The sequence below is a fragment of the Ambystoma mexicanum genome, chromosome 1p (genome assembly GCF_040938575.1).
Source record: "Ambystoma mexicanum isolate Mex_15411 chromosome 1p, UKY_AmexF1_1, whole genome shotgun sequence".
NCBI classification, from domain to species: domain Eukaryota; kingdom Metazoa; phylum Chordata; class Amphibia; order Caudata; family Ambystomatidae; genus Ambystoma; species Ambystoma mexicanum.
The window spans coordinates 1,021,763,407-1,021,783,357 of NC_090921.1; the positions used below are offsets into that span (position 1 = coordinate 1,021,763,407).

Genomic DNA, 19,951 nt, shown 5'->3' on the forward strand with positions numbered 1-19,951 from the left:
GGGGGGTGCTAGTTCCGTGAAGGGCGCAGGTTGTCCTCAGTGAGCTTTTTAGAGCTTCTCACTTGTGCTGCGGTAGCAGGGGTGAGGGTTTTGGTGCTATTGGTAATAGGTATAGTGAATTCAATGCAGTTGTGATCGGTCCAGGGCAGGGTGGTGTTGGCAGTGATGTTAGAGAGGCAGTTATGGTCTGCAATCCAGTCTAGGATGCGGCCTTTGGAGGGAGTGGGATTTATTACTTTTTGGGTGAAGCCCAGGTCATTTAGTTCTTTCGTGATGGTATCAGCATTTTTGTCTTTCTCATCATTAAAACCTAAATTGAGGTCTCCTAGTGGGAGGGTCTTGGTGGAGCTTTTTAAGTTGTTACTGAGTATGTGGGTGAGGTGTTTCTGAGGGTCAATGGTGCCTTAAATTGGGCATTCTTTTAAATGCAAAGCGGGGTTGGTTAATCCGGAAGTAATCTGTATGTATCAAGCTTGCAGGAAAATCTTCCTTATGGGCAGTTTCTTCGAATTCGACAAAACTGTAGCAATAAGGAATACTTTGAAACTAAAAGTAATGAGCTGCAAGTGAAATTAAAAGCTGGGGGTTATCCCCCACACGTCGTCATGCGGTCCTATAAACGGGCCCGAAATGTGGACAGACAATTTTGTCTGACAAAACAACCATTGAGAAAATCACCTGTTTTACCTCATTCTCCCCGATCAGTAATGATCTGAGAAGTATTTTTTAAAAAATGTGACAATTATGCATACAGATGACTTCCAGATTAACCAACCCCGCTTTGCATTTAAAAGAACGCCAATTTAAGGGACAAATTAATGCATACATATGCACTACAAAAAGAAAATACTTCAGTGCAAACCACCTTATGACATCTACCCCCAGTAAAGGGTCACTTTAGATGCGGCAAATGCTCCGTCTGTCATTTGACCAAAAACATTAGCGAGATCGACCTTAATGGCCGGACTTGGCATTTCAAAACATTTACTAACTGTGTAACAAAATGGGCCATATATGGGATCAAATGCCCATGTGGCTTGATATACAAGTCCAAAAGGCTGGTGCACCAACGAATATGCTAACACCGATCGTGTGTCAAAAATTGGGTTCCAGACAAGCCCCTAGTAGAACATGTTTAAAAAGCTTGACACAATTACGCGGGCATCTCCTGGTTTGTTCTACAAACAGATCTGCACCCACGTGGCGGTGACAGAGACTTGACACTGTGTAAACTTGAGCAAAAAAATATATTTTCCCTTGACTCTGTAAAAAATAAAATGGCTTGAACATATGCATTGTGTGGAACTTGTTCATACACTAGAAACATCTGGAATGCTTTTGGATCAGAATCCACATTAAGGTGCATTAATATTCTCTTGATTAAAAATCGCTGTCAATAAGACTGTCCCAACGTGGCGATAGGCGTGTTATATGACAGATAAAACAATGGAGCAGCACTGTATTCAGTAGGGCATAAAGAAAGAAGTGACTTTGTACAATGTCAAAACTAAATCTACTTTTGTTTTATAAAAATAAATCCATCAGAAATACATTGGTGACCAATCTCGTTGGGGTCGAGCAATCTATATGTCATGAGGAAATAACAGTATCCAGTGTTTACAAATGATCAATTGTTGCCGCGAATAATTATAAAAACATCCACTTGCCCATTATGGCAAAAAATCACAAGTAAAGTGCTGCAGGAGTCTTTCTCTATGCTCAAAATGGCACTCGTTTGTACTGTCTAAACGGTAGACTAAAAGAGGTCTGGATGGTCTCATTGAGACCACGGGACCCCGTTTAAATAACATATGGCAGCAAGGTAACGCTGCAAGAAGGAAAGTTGGCATGGGCTCGCTAAACACGGATCACCAAGTAAGTGAAATGCTCGAGTCATATACAAATGAAATACCGCACTAGAAATGTGGAAAAAACAGATGCCAGACCCGTAAATGATTAAGATGTGCATATCATTCTAAATTATAGGTCAAGTATGCACAGCAACCACAGGTTGATAAAACAAACATGTGAAGCCATCAAATCAGAAATACTCCAGTGTTGTTAAAAAAAACATCTAATTCAACTGCCTACTCCGTTGTGAAAAAGGTAAACTGATACGTGCAGTTTCAATGGCAAAAAGATAGCAATTGATAAACGAAGAGAAGTAGAATATTGGAGGCTTTGCACTGAGTTATCACAAAAATGACGTATAAATGTATATTATCTTTTGACATTGTAGAGCAAGTGCTTAACACACTTGTGGTCCTGGACAAATAAAAGGCTTAGAGAAATTATAGCGTGGACAAAAAAGAAAAGGAAGCACCGTATTTGATTGTATAAATCTCTTGAGTTGGAAGGTAAATTAGAACATCTGTACCTCTAATGTGACGTAAGCAGATAATTTCTACAGTGTGATCAACTAACATGATATGTCGTTTGAAAATTAATAGTAAAACAGAGGCCACCTCATAAAAGTTGCCTCTGAACTTTGCTGTTTCAGTGAACAGACAACAAGAAATATCAGAACTGGATTACCTATAAGCCGAGAATTGGTTGCTGTGTACCATCCTGCCAATATCCCACAAATATGATATAAAATCATATAATCTGTACCCATACAGCCCCCCTTTTTCTTCCTGCACTTATCAGACTTACCCTGTCTGCTGCCTTAAACGTAGCACTTGCAAATTGCTGGCTGCACTACCACTGTTTGTTGCCTTTATTATTTATTTGTTATTCATCTATTTCTCCTCTGCTTCGCACTTTCCAATTCTCCCCCCTTCCATGCACTTTTCCCCCTCCCCATCTCCCATGCACTTGCGCGTTCTGAATGTCACAGGGCCTAGTAAGATCGCTGTTTTGTTCTTCCCCTGTTCCCCTCCCTTGCCTTGTCGCGCTCTGAAACACTTGCATACGAGTGCGATGGAAATAAAATATCAATATCAAAGTGACTCTGAAGAAAGTTAGCTGATACTAAATATCGAGAAAAAAATCAATAAGAAGGCATGATATGTACATCTTTTGATCATGTTAGAATAAAAACCACCCCATGAGACAAAATAGAGTAATCCATGTCTAATACTAAACCATTAAATAAGTGCAATCGGAAATAATGTATTTGCCTTCCATTGAAAGTGAGTGAATACTGTGTGAATGAACTGGATGTTACCCACATTGGGAGATCCAAATATATGATATTGCTTTACACAATAGTAAGAAATGTGTCGTCGGTGAGAGGAAAAAGTGCCTATGGTAATACATAGAAGGTTATAATGGTCAGTTTTTTAATATGAAAAAAAATGACATTTTTTAGAATTCTTTACCCACATGATTACGTGTACTTGAAGAAGTGTGGTATAAGTGCACGGCAAAAGCATCTAGAGTGTCCTGAAGACGGCTTCGAAGGAGCCCACAAAAAAGATTGGGTCATATTGGTGCTCTGTTCGTAACTAGAAACACGAACTGGTCTGGAGACGAAAACATGAGGGCAGATGCCCATATAGTAACTTGCCACTAGCCACTCACTCATGCTACCAACCGCACTAAAGATTGTCGTGAATAAAAACATTTAATATATGACAATGAAAGTAAATGTCCGAATTAGCAATTGGACATTATTTGATTAAATAATCATGTTGATGTGTACAAATCTTTTTACTTTTTTTATCTTTGATTAATGTGTTTTTTATAATGGTGCTTCAATAAAATTGTTTGTTTCCAATACTGTGCCACTATTGAACTAAATTAATATAGATGTACAGGATGTATACCGGGCTTTTTCCACGGCCTAGTTGTGTAAAAGCTAGGTAGCTATCTGTGGAAACTGCATGTTGGTCTTCGTATACTCTCATTCCAGGACTTCTCGTATCTTGCACTTTCGCGTAGCATATACCCTTCTTGCTGGCTTGGTATATCTATCTGACAATCCTCTTTTTACTTTACTTTCCAAAGTTTCCCAATGTTCAAAATCTCCTGATCTTTTCATTCAAAAACAATCGTCTTGTCATTTCACTTTTCGTACCTTCCCAAGATTCTACTTCTCTTCTGTGCGGTCGCTGAAACGCCCCAGGGTCCTCACTCTGCTCTGGCAGACTCACCGGTTCACTGTAGCGTTTACAGGCTTCCTCGCACTTCATTCGCTGCTGGTCTCCCACTCGGGCGGCTGCATCTCTCCAGGCTTTCGCACGGCTCCGCTTGTGCATGTCGGCTTCTCTCTGGCTCCCGATAAGGACCACGCTGCTTTTCTAGGCTGTCTGACGCCGAGGGACCTTCTTGCGGTTCCTGGCATCCCCACTGCAAGCACGCTCGCACCACGTTTCTTTCCTCCTTTTCTGCTGGCTCACTACGCCACACCAGTTTGCGCCTCCAGTCTCTGCACACCGACTCGTGCTTCCAGCCTCTGCACACCAACTCGTGCTTCCAGCCTCTGTCCGTGTTTCCCTGGAGATGTCACGTCTTCACCAGTGCTCGTTCTCTCAGTTCGGTGACCATTTTTATAGGTTCGGCACACAGGTCCTTTCATCCAATGACTAGCACTTGCTGCTCTGTCAATTCCTGCATTCTCCTCCTCTCAGTACTTTGGGGGAGGGGGTAGAGATTTGTGGAAATTGAACTAAAAAGATGGTTTCTGATGCATAATTAGTGAAGGATCTTAATGTGTCCACATGGAAAATCAGTTCTACTTGAAGGAGAAATAGCATGGCATTTAGCCATTAGGGAATTGGGCAACACTGGGTCTCCCTCATGGCAAAGTGGGTGATACCGCGTCTCCCCCAATGGAGCCATGACATACCCCCGGTGGATATCTCCTCTGATGTGATCCTCCCTCATGTAGCAGCCTCCAGGGTCAGCATCAGGCAGCGGCTGCAAGGCAGACTGTTCCCACAGTGCTGAGGTAGAGGTACCCAAAGGGGTGGAGCGGCCGCTGTCCCCAACACGACCCAGTGCTCAAAACCTCAGTGACGGGCTGCCACTGAACGCCGGTGGGGGCGGGGGCTTTCCCTGTTCAGCCTGTAATGGTCAAGGACCACGTCTGACACTTGGTCTGTACAGTTTATTCAACAGGGGTATTGCCCTCTGTTCCTCCAGTTCCCTCCGGACCATGGTCATCAGACTACCCCTTTGTCTGTGAACCCCATCCTCTTGGAGGAGTTCTGTCAGCTTTTGTCAAAGAACGCAGTCAAGCTGGTACTGTGTTCGGAACGAGGCAGGGGTTGGTACTGCACTTTCTGGTGCCTAAGGTCAGAGGCTTGCGTCCCATTCTGGATCTGTGGCTGCCGAATTTGTTCCTGCTCAAGGACAAGATGGTTGCACTCGCTCAGATCCTGCAAACCCTCAATCTGCAGGACTGGTTGGTATCACTGGACTATCTGGATGCCTATTTCCATGTGCCGATACATCAAAAGCACAGAAAGTACCTGAGGTTTGTGGTGGGTTAACATCGATATCAATTCAAAGTCCTGCTGTTTGGTCTTTCTTCGGCCCCCAGGTTTTACACCATGCTGGTAGTAGTAGTACCGGCTTGTCTCCGGAGGGAGAGTATTAATTTCTTTCCCTACCTGGAAGATTGGCTTGCCCGAGCTCACGCCCCTTCTCTAGTATCGTAGAATCTACTCCGCACATGTGCATGATTGCACAGCCTGGGCTTTTACCTGAACTTCAAAAAAAAGTATCTTCTTTATCGGAGTGGTCTTGGCAACTAGCCTGGGCAGGGCATTTGCATTGTCAATGTCATCCAATCATAAGAATAGGGTCTGGACCGGGATTTTCTGCTCTTTTAGGGTCTTGTGGCCTCCTGCATCCTAATGGTGCTGGAGATGAGGCTGTGCATGAGATCGCTTTCGTGGCTTCTCTGTTGCCAATGGTCGCAGTTTCGGGGCCACATGTTGGACATTTTGCAGGTCTTGAGCCAAGTGGCTCAGGATCTTGCGTGGTGGGCCGTATGGGATAACTTGCCATGAGCCGTGATGTTCGTGAATCTTGGCCCAAGGTGGCGGTGGTCATGGATGCATCTGACTGGTTGGGGTGCACACCTCTCAGACCTAACCGTGAGCGCACTGTGGTCTCCTGCACTGTCTTGGGAACACATCAACTTGCTGGAGTTGAGGGTGATCAGAATGGACCTGGTCGCTTTCCTCTCCTCTGTAAAACGCAAGACTGTTCTGATCCTGACGGACATCACAGTAACCATGAACAAGCTGAACAAATTAAGTTATGTGATGTCCTTGCCACTGTGCAGAGAGGAAATGCTGTGGTTCTGGGCTCTAGAGAACTGGCTCTCTGACAGCGGCTCATCTGTCCAGAAGAGAGACTGCTGCAACAGATCTCCTGAGCAGACCAATTTCGGCCTCCCACGAGTGGGATCTCTGCTAGGAAGTTCTGTGCTAGATCTTGGCCTTTTGAGGGGACTCCTCAATTAGACCACTTTGCTTCCAGTGTCAACAGGAAGGGCGAGTTGTTTGGCTCCAGGGAATTTCCTCATCGGGGAGGTCTGGGGGATATTCTGACTGTCAAGTGGACTTTCGACCTACTTTATGCATTCATTCCAATGCTTGTTATTCCGCTGGTTCTCAGGCGGTTGCGTCTGTTTGGAACCATGACGATCCTGATCACTCTGGACTGGGCCCCGAGTATGTGGTATCTGGAGTTGCTGGACATGTCTATCTGCCCTCCCTGGCGCCTTCCAAGCAGAGTCGACTTGCCCTCCCAATCAGAGGGGCTGGTCCTCCAACTGACCCTAATCAGCCTAAACCTTCATGCTTGGCCAATGAGAGGCTAAGATCTAAAGAGTGGGACTTGTCGATGATGTCCTCTATTTGCTCCTTTCAGCTTGGTGGCCCACTTCAAAAATCCATTTATGCCTGCAGATGGCTTACCTTTTCTATTTGGTGCTTGGAAGACGGATCTGGATCCTTTATCCTGTGCATTATCCCTGCTACCATGGCCCAGGCAAGCTTGCAGATTGGCACTGTAAAGAGTTTTCTCATAACTTTTTCGCTGTTAAGGAGGTCCCCGTAACCAGTCTTGCTCTTCGCAATCCCCACTGTTATGCAGTTCTTGCATGGCTTGTGTAACCAGTTCCCTCCCCTCCAGTTTATGGTTCCGGCTTGGGATTTGAATTTAGTTTTGACAATTCTTGTGGGTGCTCCATTTAAGCCCCTTCATTCCTGTTCTATTTGATTGCTTTCCATTAGGGTGATTTTCCTTGTTGCCATCACTTATGTGAAACAGGTGAGTGAGCTCCAGGTGTTGTCTGTTTTACCTTCCTATTTGTGTTTTTCCAAAGAGAAGGTGACTTTGAGTGTGAGGCCCTCTTTTCTGTCGAAAGTGCTTCTCACGACCCTCGCCCAAAACCCCCTCTGGCAAACCCATTGGCCAGGTGCAGTCAGGACTCGGACCTCTAGAGCCTGGCATCCTCTTCAAAAGCCCTCATGGGGCCAGTCCTGGCGCCTATGTCGCCAGGCTCATACACCATGAACAACAATGTGCTTGGGAACTACTTTATTGTATTGTCAGCCAACATGGAGGCATCCACATAGTGTGGTTCCCTAAGAACCAAGCTTTGCGGTCTAGTGTTTTGGGTGTGGCAGGCCTGAAACTACTTTCCCTGGTACTACTTTACCTGTGCTATATAAACCACACCCTGACTGCAGAACATGCTTCGTGTTACTTTGCAGCTTGCAACGTGACGCTCACCGTGACCAGCTATTCCCTCGAACCTCGGAGAAGCAGAACCTGCAAGGAGACAAAAGGAACATCATTAGCAGCAGTATCTTACCTGCAGTCTTCATCTTTAAACACTCGCAGCTACTGAGAACAGCTTCTTCGAATCTGCTCGCCTCCCGGACAGAACGACCTGAAAGAGTTAGAGGCAACATTAAAGAAAGCTGCAGAGACATTTACAAATTACGAACTGCTCAAAAGGCTTACCTGGCTGGTCGCCTCTCGGCTGCCACCACTCCGGACATTCCACTTGCGCTGAAGAACACTGCGACCTACAAGGAAGGAAAACGCAGGTTAGCAAAGGCAAGACTTCGCTGCGCATAGCGCTTACTTACCACATCATAGCGCTCTTAATGCGTCATCATTTACCAGCGGGGCTCAACCAAGCCAGTTCGCCGCGCTGAAGCTCTGCATACCTAAGGGAGAAAAAAGAGACATTTTAAACAAGAAAGGCATGCAGGATAGCAACGAAACTAAAGAACAGCAATAAGACCTACCTGAACAATATCAAATGGGCCGGCGTCAGTGAAGTAACTGGACCGCACTCGCCCATGAAAGACAACGCGCCCCTGCAAAGAAGGCAGGACGGAGAGCACGCCTAATTCTACCAAAAGGTGAGGAGAGGGTGCCAGAGGGACTGAAAGCATACGGGGGTGGAGGGAGGATACTTACCCCAGTCGGTCAGTCTTGAACACAGTCCTGTATTTTCAGGCAGAACCTTCCCTGTAGACCACATCAGGGCAAAGCTGAGAAGCATACCAGCGAGTAACCCGGCTGGGTGGCGTCCCTGTGGATACCAGGTGAGCGTAACAGTGGTCTCGGATTTCCATCTCTCTCAGAAGATCCATCTTCCAGTGTTTTTCCCTCCTCCTCACCCTTCCAAGGCAGAGGAAAGTTTGCATTAGCTGTACCCGGTGCAGGCCCATTAGTTCTACGTCCCTTGATTAAGAGTAACTGGGAAGATGACCAGCTTTTCGTGGGTTATGCTGGTGCTAGTTCTCGCAGGGCTGTCATCAAACAGACCATGTCCAGGTGGATCATTCTATGCATTTCAGAATGCTATAATCTGTCTGGAAAGGATGTGCCTGAGGATAGCTACCACATCTGCCCTGCACAGATATATCCCTGTCCTGGACATCTGCCAGGCTGCGACGTGGGCAGCTTTGCACATGTTTGCGAAGCATTACTGCTTGGATTTGCTTGTGGTCCATGATGCCTGTTTGGGTAGGGCAGTCCTCCACGGTTTTCTGGTTTAGGTGGTGTCCTTGCTTCCTCCCTGTTAGGCAAAGTTTGAATGTAGTAACCTCTGGGAACACTACAAGCAACTATGACTACCGGTATAGGCAAGCCAACCTTTGGTATAAGCTTTTACTACACAGTTTTGTTGGCGTGTTGAGCAGCCAGGCTTATCTAAAGAGGGGAAATGTGAGCAGTAGTGGAGTTACACAAAGATTCTCAGTTACAGGTATTCAAATAAACTCTTACACTCAATGTTTTTTGCATAAACAATTATTAATTTACTTATCAGTCAGTTATAAAGCCTTCATTAGAAGGGAGCAATATAATATTAACACATAAATACACTTATATACTGTACACTTTGATTTTCTGAATCAGACAAGACCCTTTTGGGATGGCCCACAGAAAGAAACCTACACCCACAGGTGACTTCAATAACGAGGGTGCAAGGGACATTAATATCTTACTGTTGGCATTCAAAACACTCTTAAAAGTTGGTAAAAGGCAAATGTTATTAGAACACAAGAGATCACCAATATTCTTAAGCAGGGCAAATACTTTTAGGTCCTCTTAGAAGAGTCATACAATTCAATAGGCTAAGCCAAAATCAATGGGCAAAAGTCTTTGTATAGGATGCAGCACTTCATGTAAGTAAATGGAAAAGTCTTTGCACAAGTTATTAGGAGTCTTTGATGAAAAGAACAATCAAATGTAGGGACACAAGCTGATTAGACTGGTGAGTTGTCGAAGTTACAAGCACTTCTACAATAAGAGGTAAGTTCGCTTAGACCTGTTTTACAGTACCTTGGTTAATAAGAAAAGATGCAGCTGTTGACTTCTGTTCCTGTGCAGCTCTGCAAATCTCGCTATTCTGGGCCTCAGTCGTGGGGACAAGAGGGAGGACATCGGGGGACTCCTGCACTGCACTGGGACTGTCAAAACGGGCTACCAGCAAACTTCACTTTCAGTGGCTGTTTTGCGTTTCAGCTTCTCGCGGCTACTGCAAATAGCAACAGTGTGGTTCCTGGCTGTCAAGGTGGACTTTCCTTGCTTCTGGTGTCTCGCACTCTGCTGAGGGTGCTCAGGCTTGGTCAGTCCTGCTTTGTGGGAGTTCGGAGGATCTTCCAAAAGCTTTAGGCCAGCTTAAAAGCAACACACACAATCTGGTGTTCCTCTCCCTGGCTATTCGGTTTCCTGCAGCAACTCTGAGAAAATTCAACAAGCTCCAAGATGGGTGTCCAGGTGGCTTACTTTGGAGTTGATTGGTCCCACCAACTCAAAGGGAGAAGTCCTTGCAGGGGCTTCTCTGTCGATGCGAACTTGGCAAGTTGGCACTGCAGCAGGGTTTCACCGGTCCAGGAGTTGCAGCAGGCGTCCTCTTCAAGCTCTTCTTAGGTTCCTTCGTCCAGTGGTCGACTCTGCCTTCCAAGCCAAAAGACTCACCTTTTATTCAGTTCTCTCCCATTCATTCCAGCCTAGCTGTCACTCACCCAGCAGGGTGGCTGTCCTTGCCGAACAGTCAGTCAGCCAATCACTGCAGAGTGCATTTGGGTCTCCTATGAGACTAAGCACAGGGAGTTTCGGGCACCTTCCTCACTTCCTGCCTACCCCAGACACTCTGGAGCCAGAAGCGGGTTTCACTCAGAAACCCTGTAAAAGGCGAAATGAACAAAGAGACCAAACCTGTTTTGGCACGCAGAGAAAATCTCTAGAAGAACCTTTCCACAAAGACATGGCGAAAAAAGAAGACCGGGTGCCATTTTATCAAAGATGGCTCTGTGCCATTTTGAAAAAGATGGCTCTGTGCCATTTTGAAAAAGATGGCTCTGTGCCATTTTGAAAAAGATGGCTCTGTGCCATTTTGAAAAAGATGGCTCTGCGCCATTTTGAAAAAGATGGCTCCTGTGGTTGCTTTACCGGAGCCGCGAACGGTCACGGTAAATGCAAACCACGGTAGTTAAAAACAAAAACCACTGCCACCAGCCATTCAGTGAGAAAAGGGTAACATAAAATGTGTTACATAAGAAGTTAGATACTAAGTAACCCCTCCAGCACTCTATTGTAAGATAGTGCGTGCTGGGTCTAGAAATGTACAATGGTAAGTAAAGTCAATTTCACTTTACTGCTCTGTGAAACAATAGTTGATCCCAGAGAAGGTATTTAAACCTTGGGAAATCTGGAAGACTTCCCTGTGCCACTGCACTGAAGGTGCTTTTGTGACACAATTTGTAAAAAATGATGCCTATGGAGTTAGACTCCATGACCAAAAGAAACAGTGTATAAAATCACATTAAAATACATGAGAGAGTTGGAAAAAGGGTCTCACTCTCTCCAGGTTAAAAAAAAATCAAGTCCTCAAAATCCAGCAAAGTTGCTGGGGGTCTCTAAGGTGGAGGGATTTGGCACATTTTTGAGAATTCTCCCTAACACTCCCACCTCCAGATTTTCTTACTGCTTTGGCAGTCTGCCATATATGAGAAACGTTTGGGATGAAATGATCCATTAGATGAACAAATTACTCACCTATCAGTAATGTTCTTCCGTATATAGATGTTCCTTCCACAGATTTCTCATCGCCCTTCCTACCTGCCCTTTGTGGCAGAGAGCTAGTGCTCCATTGGTTCTATGGTCCCTGAGCTTCAGATTGTTAGGGGAAAAAGCGTGGAACTGAGGTCACAGGGAACTGCACTGCTATATGTACTGTCCCAGATGTCCTATCCGGCACATGGTAAGTAGAGGCATAGGGCGGAGCCGCGCTATGTCCCCTGGTGGTGCAAAGTTTGCTAAAGAGCAGCTGCGCTGGAATAGGGATATTGTAGATGAGGGATCAATGGCAAAAACATCTACCAGAAAGAAAGTGACTGAGCGATAAGTAATTTGTTGTTCGGGCCACTATAGGGGAGGAAGGAGGTCAATCTACAATATGGCCACAGAAAAGGCAAAAATCACATTTTACGGCCATTTTTGAGTATATGGTACTCTAAATGGCATTATGTGGAAAAATGCAAAAGTGCATGAGACTAGAAAAAAGAAAACGGTAAAAAAAGTTTATGTTGCTACCAGTTCTCCTGTACACATCATGCATGTAACCCCAAAGTTACTAAAACTAAGTTACAGAGACAGTGTCTTTACTGTACTTCACAGAAAGTGATGCATACAGGGAAATACAGAGAATTGTTCTATGGTGAACAGAGTTCTCCTACACTGACAACCGTAGGGACTGATCAGTGCTGCCCAAAACATATGCGCTTAGCAAGGTAAATGAAGCAAAATAGATTCAATTACCTCTAAAATTCCAGAACGGTGCAGCACAATAGCAAAAGGTAGGGTTTCCCATTGATGTTTATGGTGGTAAAGCAGCAGAAAGAACAATCTTTCCTAGCAGCCATATTACCAGCATAGTTCAAATTCCCCATCTGGTTAGTACACCCATTTAGAGCGACCCTTCTTCAAAATTCTGGGGTTCTTTTCCTCTATTTCTGCCCCTATCTCAATACTGGTATGGAAGTCTTTGTAAAATGAGTAATCTGTGGGAGGATGCAGTCTATTAGAAGAGCCAAATCACTTACCTATCTTAATGGGTTTTTTTCATGTATTGTCCTACAGATTCCTCATCGTCTTTCCAGCCAGTTGCATGATTGGGAAGCTCAAAGGTTGTTTTACCAGTTCCCACGTGCAGGTGAGCACAGTGAGGGCATAGGGTCACAGTCTTCCCAGCTCCCCTCCTCCCAACCACCTTGCTTGAATAATGTTTCAGAGAACCTGCTGATGCCGACTGTCAAAGATGTGGAATCTGGGGGAAGGGAATCCATCAGAAAGAATATTACCAGAAATAAGTAATGTTAACTTCTCACAGGAATCAAATGAGGAGTCATCAATAGCTGCTAGTGGCATTTGGTTATCCCTTAAAGGACAATCTAATCACGGAGGTAGGAATAGCACAACGACTTTATAATATCTATGTCACAAACAAGTTGGCAGACAGTTGCATGATGAACCAAGGGCAGGCTCCACTGGGGGCATACAAATTCTTTGGAAATCTCCTGCACATGTGTAGGGCTGCACCTTGTTGCTCATTGCTTAAATGTACTAAATATTCCATGGATACAGATTAAAATCAGCTACATAGGTGTGTGGATGTTAACTTAAATGTATTTGACTAATTTGATTTAAACCCTAATGGGAAGTCAAATTAGTGTTTACTTATCTATGTACAGTATGTGAATTTATAACCGATCCACACTGCAGAGGAAGTGTTTCTTTATGTACCAACAGATTACCCGTTTGACATGTTATAGGTTGCATGCAAGTCACTCGCACTACACCCACCCCAATGTGATTTAAGAGATACATGAAAACTTCCATAACAACCTAACCACAGAGAAGCCTAAAAGCTAGCAAAATCTAGCATTAAAAAAATAGACTATTGCAGGTTTTTGTTCAGCGTCGTGGGTCTTATTGCAGACATGCTCATGGCAGATTCCAACAATTGTAATTGTTCTCTCGAAACGGTTTGCAACATTGCAATTCTTTTTGTATAGTGTGTGTATCCATACTCGATATAAAGATTAAAAAAATTGTTTAAATGGTCATTGTTTTTGCCACACATGTATATAGGACATTATATACTTTGACTTCCAAGTAATCAAGCTATCAATGTGTCCCTTTAAGTCCCAGGTGATCTATTTATGACAAAGTGGGTGGTATACACTTTGTCTTTTTTGATGACGCACAAGTCACTTTTTCTTCTACTCAAGAAGTAAACAGTCTATTAGATGACTCATGTGTGGGCATTCAACTTTTATGTTTTCAGGGTACCTAATCGTCTTGTTCTTATAAATGACATGCCGGTATCAATTGTAGGAATTTTCCGGATGATGAAGTAGAAAACAGAATATAGTTTTGACTATTGAACTCCAAAACTGCCTTGACATTACATTTGTTCACTGTGCTCGTGTTTGTGAAATGTATAATTTTTATGCTTCATCTCCTCTCCTAGTGAGACCCCAGCACTTTTTGCTGAACTTCTGGACCTTTTTCTTTAAATCCTGCATGAGTGTAGCTTTTCTCCACTCATTCATTCTTGTGGGCGCTGTCTTTTGGAACTCTATTCTCTGTATTTTACCTGTACTATGGACGCTATCTGCTCTTAAAGGCGTTTGTGTTTTAACTACTGCAGCACACAGCTCCTTATGGGCAGTGTTGCTGGGGATCCTTAAGATCCACCTTTAAGATAATTTTCCTATATCCTCAAGTAACTACAGTTCTTAAGGGATAGAGGGATACTTGGCATATCTCCCAAAACTCTATAGTCTGAGAGATTGGCACACACCACCTTCAGTGGAGTGCCAAAGGGATACCTAGTTATCCCCCTTCTCCTTACTCCTGTGACTTTTTAGTCACATAGACAATCTCCTCCTAGTTATCGCTGACGGCAGTGGAAGTGGTCTACCAACTAGTGTGTAATAGTTATACCGCAGGTTATGTCCTTAGCATCGGTAGTGCACAATAGGGGCACCCAAGTACCAACTTGGGGCCACCCTTCTTTTTTGTCCTTTGTTAGCCCTTCTTTACCATTCTGGGAGGGGGAGGTCAGCGTGTGTGTTTTCCCTTTGGTGGGAACCCTTGGGTATCCCCGCCTAGGCTCCAGAGTGTCTGGGCAGGCAGGAAGTGGGGGAGGAGTCTTCCACCCCCTGTCCTTTATCTGCCGGAGTGCTTGAATAGGATCAGCTCCCACAGGGGCGTCTGGCTGTCCTGATCGGACAGCCAAACGCCCCTTTCTGTTAAATGCTGGGAGAGATTGCAGAGGAGTGTGTGATGGAACTGTATAAAAGGTGAGGCTTCTGGGGTTGAAAAGCAAGTCAACCACTGGAAGCTGAAGCAACCAAAGAAGACGACCAGAGACGCCTGCAGACCCTTTGCAACACTGTGATGTGACCACTGATGTCCTGACCCCATTTTCTATGCGACAGAGGAGCTCCAAAGAGGACAACCCCTTCCCTTTGGCTGGTGGGAACAACCAGTCCCAAGACTAACTTTGAATTGGGCCCTCTCCCGAGGTCCTATGAGTTTCCAGAGCTGCAGAACCCCAATACCAGGAGACCTGCTGCTCATTTTGAGTGCATTGCCATGGAAAAGCCAAATCCATCCAAATCTTTGCTTAACCCGTAAGCACACTCCAGATATCTGATCCAACTCACTCAGATCCTCTCCCCACAGTGCAGGACTGCAGAAAGGGAAGAAGATTGACCGGGTGATCCGTGTCCTTTGTTGGTGCTGCAGCAAAGGCACCAAAACCGCAGAGTGAACCAAGAAGTTGCTGAAAGTCATGCCACAGGTACTCCCTCAAGACTGCTGCTGAGAGACCCAATCCATTGTCCTGCCTTCAGTCATCAGACCAAGAAATCCAGAGGTCGGTTCTAGAGCTGCAACATCGCGGAGCATCCAGCACAAACATTTTCTTCAAACCTAAGGTAATGTGGGGGAAAAGGTATTGCTTACCTGATTCCACAAAGTCGCTCCAGAGCGTTTTGGTGCACCTAGAGGTGTCCAGGGTCACCCCCTCTTACCTCAGACTGAAACCGCTGCTTGGGTCACTTCATCGCTGCTTCTATAAAACTAGAGACTGGAAGAAATCCTCTGAAACTCTTTGTATCCTGCTGCTTGTCAAGACGTTGAGCCCTCTCCGAACTGCCTTTAGCTAAGGTTGCGTTTTTGGACTTAAAAGACTTGCTGTGCGAAGAAACCCTCTCAAGAACCTTGTACCAGGCTAATGTAACACTAAATATTTTACTCCCTTAAAGTGACCTTACTCTGTGTTCAGAGTAAATGTATTACTGTATGAACTGTTAACACTGCAGGTGCGCGTAATAACCGATATACAATAACATTGTCTTCTCTCATTCTGATGTTGCTATAAATGTAACCGCGAATAAATACAAAAGTGAAAGTGTCCTTTTGAAGTGTATTATCAAGTATTCCTAAGTGTTCTAGTGTAAACGTCTGAAGTATTCAAAATGATTCTGGTGTGTATATTTAATACATATATAATTTTATATAAATTATAAGTGTAAGAGTTTGTTTGATGTGCATGTCTAACTAAGGTTTAGTGTAAAAAAGGGAACTGCACACATCTATTTACTGTGCCACAGTAGAATCTGTGCTTGTTCACATATTGAAAATCAATTTATTGATAGCCCTTTGCGATAAGAAGTGTTTCGGCACATTCCATTGTTAACCCGAAGCGTGATGCACGAATCCTGAAATTTTCAGAAGTTCGCTATTACTTACAAGAGTCTGATGGGACTCAATCGCCAACTACGTTAATGTGTAGCTGACAAGTCAGCCGATGGACATTGGCCTGATCTGAGGAAGGCACATGGAATGTGCCGAAACACGTGTCATCACAAAGGGCTATCAATAAATTGATTTTCAATATGTGAACAAGCTCAAGTTATTGAAATCTAATTTCTACTGTGGCGCAGTAAATAGATGTGTGCAGTTCCCTTTTTCACTTTTTACAAGCGGAGTGGGGGAACTCAGTGTCTCCGTTTTCCTGCACGGACCATTGCAACACCACCAAGATTGGTTTATAAATTTTAAGTCACGGAGGTAAGAGTGATTTCACCAAAAAGTTCCCTGTACCCATAAGGTTTAGTGTGCTTACCTACAGCTCACACCTTCCTCTTAAGATTAACCTGACTGCTCTGCCACTCTACCAAGGTCCTGAGTTAGTACAGGCTGATACTAAGAGTTGGAGATCTACAAACCACTGGGATAGCTTGCTAAAGTCTTACTACCAGTAGGACTTTAGGAAAACTCCCCTAATAGCTTGTAGTTGGTATTCCTTATGCATTAGTGCTTTGTCCTGTTGCAGATGAGCTGCGTTTACCAATGCAAGTGCACTTTTTTTACCATTTGAAAGCGATGTAAATATGTAACCACTGATCTACTTGACCCACAGCTAAACTCTGAGGTTCAAGAAGAATTGATGTCCCTCCTGCGCAGCCAGCAAAGGGAGCTTGCCGAACTGAGGCAGAACCAGTTGGAGTTGATGCAGCGACTGACTGATCACATGGATGCGGTGCAGAGCTCCATCATGGGGCACGTGGAAAGAGTAATGGACTCGCAGCAAGAACAAGAACGTATCCTTTCACTTTACATCTCAATGAAATTCCGAATTAATTTTCATTGCAAAAAGCAGATGGCCTTGTCGGATATGTGAAGAAATGCCAATTAGAGATTTATTGGTAAAGAATAGCTCACATCATGCCAGTGGCAAGATCCTGAAATTGGGGGCTGGTTTTTATGAGATCTCATCTAACATTCTAAGGTAATAGGATCTGTATGCGCAGTCCCTCTCAGGGATCATCACATTGATATAGTTACAAAGCAATTTTTCTTTGAAATCATAAGAGGTGTAACTTTTGCGGATCACCTGCTAGTTTTTCATTGTGTCGCAGTTAACATTGCACGTTGTCCAGACCTTTATAGGCACTGTGATCATTTTCTTATGGCGAGGGTGTATATTTTCCACTCTAAGACTCTTTATTGCTCGACAAGCCTGACCTACAGTGGCTCATGGGGTTTTTTTTTGGCACCATAATCTAAAGATTTTCAACTTGTTAGGCTTTTGTGAAGCTTACAATACAGCCAACAAGCATGTTTTGTAAATTTAAAGGTTGCAGAGCTGCACAGACTTCCATACGCAGCCGTAACCAATCCTGTACTGTTCCTCACCTTCCTGTTTGTTCTGTTGACTTGTTAAAATTCGGAACATGCTCTACGTTTTCTTTTCATTTTTCTTTGTGTAGGTTTTGACTGTGTAAGAACGAGAAATGTTTCAGTTTTTGTCATGAGCTTCTGAATCTGATTAGGGTGCCTTGCTGAATAAAGATAAGTAATTTAAATGTAGCAACGGTTCTAAAGGATAACTTTCTCTTTCCAATTCCGCTTAGAATCAGCGGCAATGTGCTGCTGGACATGCTCGTGTGCTACTCCTTCATGAGAACAATATGGTGCCTGGTGCCGAAATTGATGTCCAAGGCTTGCACTCCCATGCGCGCACACACACACACACACACACATGGACGCACCACCATTCATCAATACGCCACCGACACCCAGCTTTACCTGAATGTCAAAGGCTCCCAGGACATCACCCATCTTGCGAGTGCCTGCCTACCATGCAACCTTAATGTCGAATGCATATCTTAAGCTTATATAACCACACCAAGACCAAATTAATTCTCATCCTTCCCCCTGCCAAACCAAATGTTCAAAAGTGGTTTAACGATATGCAGCTGGAAGGATTTACCCATCGACTGTCAGACCCCACCAAATCCCTAGGCTTCATTGTTGACAGCAGCATTTCCTTCCAAAAGCACATCGGCCAAGAAACCCCACACATCCTGGCTACAGATCGCCACACTCTTTTAAATCAAACCAGCTGCGAGATATGCTCTGTTGGTCGGACTTTCTTGATCTCTTGATGGGGGGGGGGGTACTCCCCAACCGTGCATTAGGCCCACCTGAAGTCTTTCCATCATGTCTCAGCCTGCCTTATTACTGACGCCTGCAAATTCGACCACACCGTTCTATCCCTGCTTGAGCTTCACTAGCTCCCCCTGGCTGCCAGGATCCTGCTCAAAACTGCTTGAATCCTCTACAAAGCAACCTTGAACGGCATGAAATAACACCTGGCAGCAATACTTTACACCTCTGTAGGCTATTGCGCCTCCTGTAGCAAATCCATCAAAAGGTTGAGTTCAAAGAAACTCAATGTCTTGAGCTCTGGTTCTTTCCAGGCTGGATTACTCTAACAGCCTCTTCCTGAATCTGCCTCTTTCCTCCCTTCGAGCTCTTCAACTAACCCAGAATAGGACTACGAGACTTATCCTTGACCTCAAGCCCAGGGACTGCATTGCTCCATCCCTAAAAGCTGGCTCCCGGTGAATGCAAGGATCAAATTTAAGACCCTCTGCATCATCCACAAGAATTTCTGGGGCCACGCTACATTCAACTTTCTCTCACTATATACTGCCCTGCTAGAGTCCTTCGGTTGTCAAGCTCTAGCTCTAACTCTCTCCAGGTCAGTCGCTTCTCCAAGCAGAGAGTGGGGGGTGGATCGCTTTCTCCGGCAGGAGCTTCCCTCTGGAATGGCCTCCCTGCCCCTCTCAGACTCGAGCTGGGTCCCCTAAAGTTCTGAAAGCTCGCCAAGACCCTTCTCTACTCCTTCTCCTTCCCTATCCCCCTTCCTTGCTAATGTCCCCCTATTGATACAACTGGCTTCCTGGTCCCCTCTGAGTCATAGAGGGGCCAGGCCCACCTCCTCTCTCGACCAGTCTGCCTCAGCACCCTGCACTTGCCTTCGGGAACCCTTCCCTGATCAGACTACTGAGCCGGGTCCAAGCACCTCCCCACCCCCTTGTCGCACTAGCTGACCCTCACTCCATCCCCCAAAGCACTTACCCTCAAGGCCTCACTTAGCACTTGCCTTACCTTCCCCTTGCCCGTCCCCTCCACCCCTCCACTTGCACGATCCGAATGTCACAAGGCCTACTAGGACCATTTATTGTTTTATCCTCCTCTGTTCCCTTCCCCTTTAGTCTTGTAGCGCCTGGAAACACTTTCTGCTAATGTTCAATAAATAAAGTTAGCCCATAAAGAGAAGGCCCGCAAACAGTCCTTCTCCTGCCATGCCCATATCTTCTGGAACTATATCCGACTGCAGGTTCGGAATGCCACCGCCATTCTCTAGTTCCTCAAAACACTAAAAACATGGCTCTTCGATCAAGTCCTCCCACATGATTAAAACCATGTTTTTCTGCCCGTCCGCCAACAATCTGTTACTGTTCAAAAACACCATGCCCGATACTGGCTTTTATACATTGTAAAAGTGCTCTGCTGTTCTCAAGCTAGTTTCACACTATAAATTCTTTTTTTAAATACACACCCCTAAATGCACACCAATACACAGGCACACCCTTAC

The 19,951-nt window shown here is 44.8% G+C and overlaps 1 protein-coding gene across 3 annotated transcripts in view; it reads left to right on the top strand.

The window, feature by feature from the left end:
• Nucleotides 1-19,951, top strand: part of EDC4 (enhancer of mRNA decapping 4) — a 2,544,921-nt gene that overhangs the window by 1,777,908 nt on the left and 747,062 nt on the right. For all 3 annotated transcript variants that reach the window (XM_069603831.1, XM_069603839.1, XM_069603847.1), the window contains one exon: nucleotides 16,925-17,105. In XM_069603831.1, the coding sequence (XP_069459932.1) occupies nucleotides 16,925-17,105 (181 nt within the window). The remainder of the gene's footprint in view (nucleotides 1-16,924; nucleotides 17,106-19,951) is intronic.